Below are 10,926 nucleotides of genomic sequence, written 5' to 3' on the forward strand. Positions count from 1 at the left end.
GGCCTGAAGTGAAGCCATCTAGATCAGTGGTTCCAAACCTTTTTTCCTTGGAGGCCCCTCTACTTGTAGCTGACCCCCCCCCCCCAGCCAGAACTCAGAATTTTGTATAAATTACAGGGTCTGTAAAGGTGCTGGAAAACCTTGAAAACACATGAAGTTTGATGTAGCGTTTCCAAGGTTGGAAAAGTGCTTGGGTTTTGGATGATGTGCTTGAAACTGCTTGAAATTGTAATCAGATTACTTTCATAATTAATTACTGCCTGACTGAATAAGTTAGTTAATCAAAATTTACTTTTATTAAGTCACATTTGAAAAGCATGTGAACCTATTCTTTAACTTCAAACTGTAAGCAAGTTGTTTGTGTTGGTGAGAGTTTAAATGGACAGTCTTTCAAAATTCTGTATTTGTTTGAGGTTGGTGTTTAATGCATTCAGTTTATTCTCATGATGCTTCTTATTAATGTTAACTTATTAATTGTTCTTAGTTTGGAATGACAGTTTAGCAGAGGATTTTTAAGTGGTCTTTGTAACTATTTTCATGTCACTGGGAGGTGGTGGATCATGTCATCCAGCTGTGACAGTGCATGTTTGTGGTGTGGGAGCTGTAATGGTTTGTCCTCCAGCGGCTGTACCTTGAGAATCAAGATGCACAAGATTGTCCTCCTGAATGCTAAGAGGCCAGGAATCAGCCCTGGATCATGGCTGGTGAGAGAAGGAATCCATTCGTAGAGGATGGTCATCTCGTACATTCATGGATTATGTGATGGTAAATGAGAGTCGATGCAGAGATGAGACAAGGAGACAGAGACAGTACCCTAGTACATAAGAGGAGTAATTTATTTGGCAAATAGAAAGCTAGAATAAAGATGTACAACCTTCTTTTATAGTGTCATCTGTGTATGTGTGTGTATGTGCCCCAATTTACTAGTGCATTGTTAGGTTTTATTTTACATAGAGTGTGAAAAGCCCTTCAAACGCAATGTTTCACATCTTAATTTAGGCATCAGAATACACATTTATTCTCCACTATTCTGTGCAAAAACAATATAACTGATCATACCAATTTCTCAAATTTTGTTACGCAAACATTGCATTTCATTATTATTATTATTATTATTGTTATTATTATTATTATTATTATTATTATTATTATTATACTTTTGTCTGATTGAAAATTCTGAAAATTGTTCTCCCCTCAGATTAGATTCATTGTTTGTCAAGAACAGAAAGCCTTAAGAGCAGAGAGTACTACATGGAACTGTTGTGATTTGTTTTACGCAGCTCCATCTGGTTTTGGAGAGAAAACTTTTGATAACTACCCATGTGACAAGATGCCCCACTCTCCCCTTCTTGAAAAACTGCACTGACAAGAAATTCTGCTGTCAAATTTATGCTGAATTTTACTCCTGGTGGATTTTACTCTGTAATTTTTGTTTAAAGAATCTCAGGTTTCCACTCTGGTGTCTGTTAAGCTGCACTGACTTCATTTTCTCACCTGCACTTGTTCACTGTTTTGGTGACCTGAACTAAATTATCCTATTCATGAAATAAACAATAAGCAAGAAAATAGATAACATAATGACTTAATTTATTTTGGACAAAATACACACAGACAACATAACTTTTGCTTTTGGAACAATATTTTAACAACTGTATTCATATTTGAAACTACATGGAACAGACAGCAACACGTTTTCTCTGAGGACTACAGTACAGAGTCTTGAACTGTCAGTGTGTCATGATGGAGAGTGGGAAAGGGATGTCTGGGGTCTCCTGCTGGAACTGTTACCTCCACAACCTGATATCAGATAAGTGATTGAAGGTGGATGGATGTACAGTAGATAATACAGTCAGACTTACTTTTAGTCAGCAGTAGCTGTAGTTGTAGCCAAGTTTGTTGTCGCTTGTCGGATTTCCTCCATCATATTGATCATGTTGTTTATTCTGCTGTAATATCATTTCCACACCAGCTAAACATGTCACTAAATAAGGAACTACAGCTGTTTGTTATAAACATCAGTGTCAGCTGGGGACAAGTTTCAGATAATTCTATATGACCCTACATCTTTTAATGAAAGAAAATTAATAGTTGCAGCTCCAGACAGATTTTCTTTTCCACAGGAGAGCAAAACTCTATAAAAGAAAAAATAAAACACACCACTACTACTACTACTACTACTACTACTACTACTACTAATAATAATAATAATAATAATAATAATAATTTGTTTTTCTTTTTCTTCGCTCTGTCTGCTGTCTCCTTCATTTGTGCTGCAGACTGAAGAAGAAGACTAAAAATACAAAAACAAAAAAAGCTTTTTTATTTAATAATAGAATAATGTGAATGATTTTTAATTGCTGCTTTGAAATCTCCAGCAGAACATCTTGATCAGGTTGTGCTGAACATCTTAACCTCAGCGACAAACACTCTACACGCACCAACTTTAAATTATATTCATATAATCAAATAATCAATGCATCCTCAGAGGATAAATGAGGACTAAATTACATTACAATAGTCTGCATCACTGATTCTTAGCTGATCATTTCACTTGTATTAAATTTATATATCATGTTGGCTGCAAATGGAAGTTCCCACTAAAAGCTGTTGAAGACAATCCTTTACAAAAAAAAAAAAAAAAAAAAGCATTAAATACATCGATTTTAGCACAAAGTGTACCACAAAATCCCTCAGAGTTACACAACATATGCCACAAAGACAAGTATCATCAAGTGCAAAAGCACATTAAGTAATTTATCTGTACATTCACATAATCTGACGTTAGTGGGTTGATATTACTGCCATGTGGATCTCTCACACAGCCAGTGTCGCTTGCTTCCACAGGGGGCGTCATTCCAGTTGGCCAGCACTGGGTTGAAGTGATACATCTCCACACAGTCCTCTACGTTGTTGGGACCACCACGATCTGGCTGACCAGACTGCCAAAATCTAAATGACATAGAGAATATTAATGATTACTGCTCTGACAGCAGTTTGTATGACACTGGAGGTCTGCCAAGTAAAACTTAGATAAAACAGAATGCAATGATTTGCAAATACTGGTCAGCCTATTCAACTGACTATGGCACAAAGTCCAGATGTTTAATGTTCAAACTGATAATATATATTTATAAAATATTATTGCTTTTTGTAAATAAAATAAAATATTATTGCTTTTTGTAAATATACATACAGTACAGGCCAAAAGTTTGGACACACCTTGTCATTCAATGTGTTTTCTTTATTTTCATGACTATTTACATTGTAGATTCTCACTGAAGGCATCAAAACTATGAATGAACACATGTGGAGTTATGTACTTAACAAAAAAAGGTGAAATAACTGAAAACATGTTTTATATCCTAGTTTCTTCAAAATAGCCACCCTTTGCTCTGATTACTGCTTTGCACACTCTTGGCATTCTCTCGATGAGCTTCAAGAGGTAGTCACCTGAAATGGTTTTCCAACAGTCTTGAAGGAGTTCCCAGAGGTGTTTAGCACTTGTTGGCCCCTTTGCCTTCACTCTGCGGTCCAGCTCACCCCAAACCATCTCGATTGGGTTCAGGTCCGGTGACTGTGGAGGCCAGGTCATCTGCGGCAGCACTCCATCCCTCTCCTTCTTGGTCAAATAGCCCTTACACAGCCTGGAGGTGTGTTTGGGGTTATTGTCCTGTTAAAAAATATATGATCGTCCAACTAAACGCAAACCGGATGGGATGGCATGTCGCTGCAGGATGCTGTGGTAGCCATGCTGGTTCAGTGTGCCTTCAATTTTGAATAAATCCCCAACAGTGTCACCAGCAAAACACCCCCACACCATCACACCTCCTCCTCCATGCTTCACAGTGGGAACCAGGCATGCGGAATCCATCCGTTCACCTTTTCTGCGTCTCACAAAGACACAGCGGTTGGAACCAAAGATCTAAAATTTGGACTCATCAGACTAAAGCACAGATTTCCACTGGTCTAATGTCCATTCCTTGTGTTTCTTGGCCCAAACAAATCTCTTCTGCTTGTTGCCTCTCCTTAGCAGTGGTTTCCTAGCAGCTATTTGACCATGAAGGCCTGATTCGCGCAGTCTCCTCTTAACAGTTGTTCTAGAGATGGGTCTGCTGCTAGAACTCTGTGTGGCATTCATCTGGTCTCTGATCTGAGCTGCTGTTAACTTGCGATTTCTGAGGCTGGTGACTTGGATGGACTTATCCTCAGAAGCAGAGGTGACTCTTGGTCTTCCTTTCCTGGGTCGGTCCTCATGTGTGCCAGTTTCGTTGTAGCGCTTGATGGTTTTTGCGACTCCACTTGGGGACACATTTAAAGTTTTTGCAATTTTCCGGACTGACTGACCTTCATTTCTTAAAGTAATGATGGCCACTCATTTTTCTTTAGTTAGCTGATTGGTTCTTGCCATAATATGAATTTTAACAGTTGTCCAATACGGCTGTCGGCTGTGTATTAACCTGACTTCTGCACAACACAACTGATGGCCCCAACCCCATTGATAAAGCAAGAAATTCCACTAATTAACCCTGTTAAGGCACACCTGTGAAGTGAAAACCATTTCAGGTGACTACCTCTTGAAGCTCATCGAGAGAATGCCAAGAGTGTGCAAAGCAGTAATCAGAGCAAAGGGTGGCTATTTTGAAGAAACTAGGATATAAAACATGTTTTCAGTTATTTCACCTTTTTTTGTTAAGTACATAACTCCACATGTGTTCATTCATAGTTTTGATGCCTTCAGTGAGAATTTACAATGTAAATAGTCATGAAAATAAAGAAAACACATTGAATGACAAGTTGTGTCCAAACTTTTGGCCTGTACTGTATATTCTGAATTTGATGCCTACAACATATTCCAAAAAAAAAGTTGAAACAGGAATATGTTTACCATTTTGATACATCCCCTTTTCCTTTAACAACACTCAGTCAGCATTTGTGAACTGAGGACATTAATTGTTGAAGTTCATAGAGTAAAATTATTTCTCTTTCTTGATAAATGATTTCAGGTCCTCAACAGTCCGGGTTCTCTGTTGTCGTATTTTGTGCTTCATAATGCACCACACATTTTCAATGGGAAACAGGTCTGGACTGCAGGCAGGTCAGTCTAGTACCTGAACTCTACTATGAAGACACGCTGCTGGAACATGTCCACAATGTGTCTTGGCACTGTCTTACTTAACACAACCCCAAACCATCACAGATGAGCTTTCCATATTCGGTTTAACAGAAAGACTGAAAATCAGAATCGGCCAAAATCGGAATCGGCAGGTCAGACCCTTCAAAAACTCAGAAACGGTTATCAGGCTTCAGGCTATCAGGCAGAGGCTTCATGACGAGCTGATCATGTGAATCAGGTGTGTTGGAGCAGAGAAACATCTAAAACATGCAGGGCGGTGGGCCCTGAGGACCAGGATAGGGGAAAGACTGTACATGTTATATTCCTGTGTCTATTAATATTTGACTTGTAATCATGCTTGTTTACTTTTAAGTAAACGTTTAAGGTGTGATTATATTGTTACAGTGGCTTAATGTTTGTACGTGTTTTTCTTGTAGAAACCACACCTTCACTATTAGGAATAAATGAATGGATCTCAATAAGTGTGTGTGTGACCTGGAGTTATTGATTTTTTCCGCACCTGTTCTAACAGAACAACCTGTGGAGACTGTAAATCCAAATAATCAGTACTGAGGAGTTCATTCAACCCTGAGGTCACAAGCTGAAATCCAAAAGTCAGCACCTCTAATATTCTTTCCACCACTGTCTCCTGAGTTTGATGTGGTGGTGTCTGACCGTACAGCTGCATGCTCGGTTCTCATGTCTTATAAGACATTGACCAGCTAAATAAAAAAGTCAGAGTTGTGTGTTTTCACAAACATTATACAAAAGTACTGAAAACATAAGGAAGTAATGCAGTCACACATGTTTCGTATTTGTGATAAGTTATTATCGATTGTTTTTTTAAGGAACTGATGAAGAATTTCAATGTCCTTCACTTGTTTATTTACTTATTTACTTATTGACTGTGGGTGTCTGGAGCTACAGATATCTTGAGCTTTGGATAAAATCCTAACAGCTTGTGTTTTATTTACTGACAAGTGACATTGACATTGTTGCTTATGTAATGTGGTGCCCTCATGTCTAGTGTCCTGATGATGTGTGATCCTGTATGACATGAGATATACTGTATAAAACTGTTTCTTATTGTATCATTAAGCTTCTGGTGTGAACTGTATTCATGTGTTCATACTATATAAGATCTTTTGCACAGACGTGTGTTGCATTAAGCTCATATATTGAAGTAGGAACAACTGAGAACCCCTTAAGTTTATACTTGTGTTCATAAAAGTGAAGACTGACCTGAAGTACAAGTTTTTCTGCATCAGGAACTGACACCAAATGAGCAGCTCATTAGAATCGATATATCGATTCTGCAGAATCAATCTCAATCAAAAGTTCTCAGAAATTGTTAACAGCTAGACCACACTTTTCATTGTGTTTGTTTAAGTTTAGGCATTTTAAATCTTCCATGTCCTGTCAGATCATGTCTCATAAAGAATCTACCCAAAGTGCGTGAATTAAATAAAGGTTGGTTTTCCATTTGTCTTTTTCATATTTTGGACCTGTGATGATCTTATTTGAGTCAGTCTGTCTCATAGAAACATTCTGAGTTATTTTGAAGGTCTTACGGTTTGGTTAGCACAGATCCATCCACCCATTTGAAGGTCCCAGCTGTGTCACGCAGACCAATCCAGAACAAGAGATGAACGTTCCCATCCAGACGGTACAAGGCCCTCTGTTTGGTCGAGATCACAGAAAATGTAACTATAACTTCAAAAGTTCTCCTTCAACATCAACAATTGCTTACACACACATGCACACAGATCCACACACAGATTTACTGTACTGTACCTGTTCCTGTTCACTGTTGATCACCACCAGGTCAGCACCTTTACTCTGACAGTATCTTCTGCTTTCCTCCCATGTTTTACTTTCAGTGGACAGGAAGTAACATCTGGAGCTGATCTCCCTCCAATCTGCAGGACACTGCTGAGGGGACACACAGCCACTCAGCTCTGAGAGGGACAAACAGCACATCACAGGTTAGACTCTGAGGCATTTGGCAACTACTACAACTATACAGTCATCAGTTACAACCCTAGATCCAAAAAAGTTGAGATGTTGTGTAAAATGTGACCAAAAACAGAATGTAATGACTTGCAGATACTTTTCAACTTGTTTCAACATTTCATGTTCAAACTGATGAACTTTGTTGTTATTATAAATATACACTCATTCTGAATTTGATGCTCGCAACACGTTTAAAAAAACATGTTGGGAGAGGGAAAACCAAAGAGTGGAGAGTTCACATTTCAGATTGTTTTCAGAAATCGTGGACGTTGTGTCCTCCAGGTTCAAGAGGAAAAGGACCACCCAGATTGTTGTCTGTTGTTAAGAAAAACAGATGTATCACAGTAGTAAACATCTTTTCTGAAATGTGTTGCAGATATTAAATTCAGAATGAGTGTATATTTACAAACAACAGTGTGAACATTAAATACCTTGTTTTTGTACTGTATTCAATTTAATATATGTCTAAAAGTTTTTGCAAATCATTTCATATTTTTCACGACATTGCAACTTTTTTGGAATTGTGGTTGCACAAAGACATTCATATCTACAATAATAACTACAATCATAACTCATAATTTCTTATATAAAACCTCTGACTGTGATGCAATAACTGTCTCTAATATGCCTCCAATACCAGCATATTTACAGCTTTTGTAGATGTGTTTAAAGAGTTTATGCTTTAACTTTCCAAACTGCAGCAATGTTTTTTTAGTAACCACAAGAAGGCCTGTAGAAGAGTAGTAAGAACAAGACATCACAGAAAATGCTTCATAAAATATACAGATGTTTGTATGATAGTGGGTAGATTACAGATAAAGAGGTAAAGAGAGGAGACATTATTTTACATCAGAATAGGAAGATGAAATAAAGAGGAACTAAAGCTGAGGTCAGAAAGCTTTTTTCTTTTTTCTCACCACTCATGTTCATTTTCAGCCTGTCCCTCTCCTCCTCCACTTCCTTTATCTTGTTGAGGAGTTCGTTGTTTATGTTTTTAAGCAGGTTTTTGTCTCTGGTCAAGGTGTTGGATTGTTCTTGTAATCTGTTGTACCTTTGTTCACAATCCTGCACCTCCTTCTCTTGGTTTTGCTCACTAAAATGAGTTATGCTGCAGTTGGAGTAGGTTGATTCCTTGCTCGAGTACACTGACAGGAGAAACAGAAAGTTACATTTAAAGTGATTTTTCAAATGTTTTTAAATTAAAAGCATTTTTCAGGTTTTCTTCGACATCAAATTGTGAAAGACAACAACATGTCAAATGATTCCACATGTGGGGTGTATGTGCAGTATTGTGGTTTTGTCTGTGACTTTCTCAGAAAGTCGTGCAATGCCAAAAATCATACTCACAAGCAAGCCGTAGAGAAACGTTGAGAGCGGCTTGTATGATACAAAGGATGCCAAAGCCGAGGAAAATCAGGTGACAGCATCTTCTCTCTGTAAAATAACAACAATAAAAGTCTAAAAGTCCTCAGCAGCAGCTGTATGAGGCTGTTATGTGTTGTTGAGCTCAACAGAAGAAATAGAAGAATCATATGTAGGGTGGTGCATTAGTTTTAACAAAAAAACAAAAATAACTAAGAAAAACTTTTTAACAATATGTGAAAGTTTTCTTTAACAAATCTCTTTGGCCCAACAATTTAAAATGAATTGGCAATGATCATTCTGAAAACAATAAAAATAATCATTTCTGTGGACATTTCTGTTGTGGGTAAGCAGCATCAGAATGTGACAATAAAGTTGATCTTATGCAAAATACTAGGTTTTTAGAGATTAAAAAAAAACTTGAGGCAAGAAGCCCCTGAGGGGGAGAGAGAAGCCATCTGAGGGCTTTTGTTCCAAGGAACAGGTTCTACTGTCAGTCACTTTTCAGGGGAGGGTTTTAGCAAACTTGAATTTAATTTAGTGAGCACTAATGTCATAACTGATGTTCTCCCCAAACCTACAAAAACACAAGTTGTAATAAACCAGAAAACACTCATGTGGAATCAGTGTAAAAACATAACAAGATAAACTAACAACAGCATGTTATCATGTTATGTTAGAATTTAAAGGTCCCATGAAAGGATAATAAACTTCTTTAATGTTTTTTTCATTTCTACACTTTGATACAAGAGGCCAGCGTTCACATCATTAGACTCATATAAATGTGGTTATGCTTAATAAATAAAAATCACATTGGTTAAAGTCAGAGAAAAAATGTTGTTTTGTATTAAAAAGTGAACATGTCTTGTCTCATGCTTCAAGTCAGCTCTTAATATATTCACCAAAAACCACAATATTTAACTTAAGCTTTTAAAGGTATAATTTGCATTTTTTTTTCTTACATGATCTCCTTCAATCATCACTTATGATTCACTGCAAGTATGTGGAGGAGGCTGTATCTGCAGAGACTCTGTCCTCTGACTGTAAATATTTGTTTTTTCTCATTGTTTTGCTGAGCTCAGGACGTTTCACCCACTAAAATGTTGGTATTTGATGTCCTGATGCCTTTACGTCCAGCTCAGAAAATCCTACTGACTCTTCCTTTAACAAAGTGCTTTAAGTGCCTAAGCACAACCATTAGCATCGTATTGCTACAAGCCAGTTTTCAAAGACATTTTCAGTGAACAATTCACAGCTCAGTTTCGTCATTTAGCAACTTTACAGATACATTTATTAAATAGTTTCATTTGTATTATGATATAAAACATGGTGCAATGTTTGTCTTCAATGCATTTATGTTTTAGATTTATTTATCACTATGACACTAGTAATATACAAATGTTTTTTCTAGAAGACGGGGTTGAAAGTACTATATATTATATAGAGCCTATATAAACTGCTAGTGTAGCTGAAAACTCTACTAAAACTTTTGTTGTTTAATAGTACATATACAATAAAATGCTGTGTGTTGTTACCTCTTTGATTTGCATCAACACTGTATTTCTGCCAGCGTCTTGGTCGCTCATTAACATAAGATGATGTCTCCATTTCCTGCATCCCTCTGGTTGCCTCACTGTGATATTTGATAAGAAGTCGACTTCTGTCACGTTGTCTGTTAAGTGAACTCTGTGCTCCTTTCTTTCTTTTGCTGCGTGTCTGCATCCAGAGTTATCTGATACACTCGTTGCATCATGGTTAAGAGATTTAGAAGAAGTCCAAAAAGAGGAACAGGTGACTTCAGGAAATATAAATTACAGATAAAGAGGTAAAGAGAGGAGACATAATTTTACATCAGAATAGGAAGATGAAATAAAGAGGAACTAAAGCTGAGGTCAGAAAGCTTGGACTGTTTTTTTTTTTTCTCACCACTCATGTTCATTTTCAGCCTGTCCCTCTCCTCCTCCACTTCCTTTATCTTGTTGAGGAGTTCACTGTAAATTAAAATAATTTTTCAGGTTTTGTTCATCACCAAATTGTGAAAGACAGCAAATGATTCAACATGCGGGGTGTATGTGCAATATTGTGGTTTTGTCTGTGTGGCTGTCTCAGAAAGTCGTGCAATGCAAAGAAATATAATATATAACTAAATACACACACACATATACATATATATATATATATATATATATATATATATAACTTTAAATACATAATATAATTGAAAACCTTGAATATATGCTATTTCTTCATCTTTGTTTTACCTTAAAAGAGATACTCTAATATATATTATATATTATATATTATTAAAATTACCTTCAGTCATCTTCATACACCATGAATAAAAAATAATTAACATCTGTAACACCACACTCTTAAAATACTACTAATAAAAATGGCTCCATAGTTTGTCTTTTTTCATGAATCAGTGCTATTGGTCA

At 36.8% G+C, this 10,926-nt stretch overlaps 1 protein-coding gene across 1 annotated transcript; it reads right to left on the reverse strand.

Moving 5' to 3' along the window:
• Window positions 1–2,670: 2,670 nt before the first annotated feature.
• Window positions 2,671–10,567, reverse strand: LOC146330810 (asialoglycoprotein receptor 1-like). Its single transcript, XM_084714335.1, has 6 exons — window positions 10,024–10,567; window positions 8,474–8,560; window positions 8,044–8,271; window positions 6,908–7,071; window positions 6,685–6,791; window positions 2,671–2,949 (listed from the first exon to the last, which is right to left on the reverse strand). Exons 1-6 carry the CDS (start codon window positions 10,208–10,210, stop codon window positions 2,796–2,798), a joined length of 927 nt encoding a protein of 308 aa, XP_084570461.1. The 5' UTR covers window positions 10,211–10,567; the 3' UTR covers window positions 2,671–2,795.
• Between the last annotated feature and the right edge of the window lie 359 nt (window positions 10,568–10,926).

Source organism: Lutjanus erythropterus, chromosome 3, assembly GCF_056507025.1.
Source record: "Lutjanus erythropterus isolate fLutEry1 chromosome 3, fLutEry1.hap2, whole genome shotgun sequence".
Taxonomy (NCBI): Eukaryota; Metazoa; Chordata; class Actinopteri; order Lutjaniformes; family Lutjanidae; genus Lutjanus; species Lutjanus erythropterus.

Excerpts from the sequence above, each read along its gene's own strand:
- LOC146330810 (XM_084714335.1), bottom strand. The coding sequence starts at position 10,210 with ATGCAGACACGCAGCAAAAGAAAGAAAGGAGCACAGAGTTCACTTAAC. Across the intron at positions 7,072-8,043 it reads GCTGAAAATGAACATGAGTG|AGCTGAGTGGCTGTGTGTCC; the intron begins GTGAGAAAAAAG and ends TGTCCCTCTCAG. Across the intron at positions 6,792-6,907 it reads TCAACAGTGAACAGGAACAG|AGGGCCTTGTACCGTCTGGA; the intron begins GTACAGTACAGT and ends TCGACCAAACAG.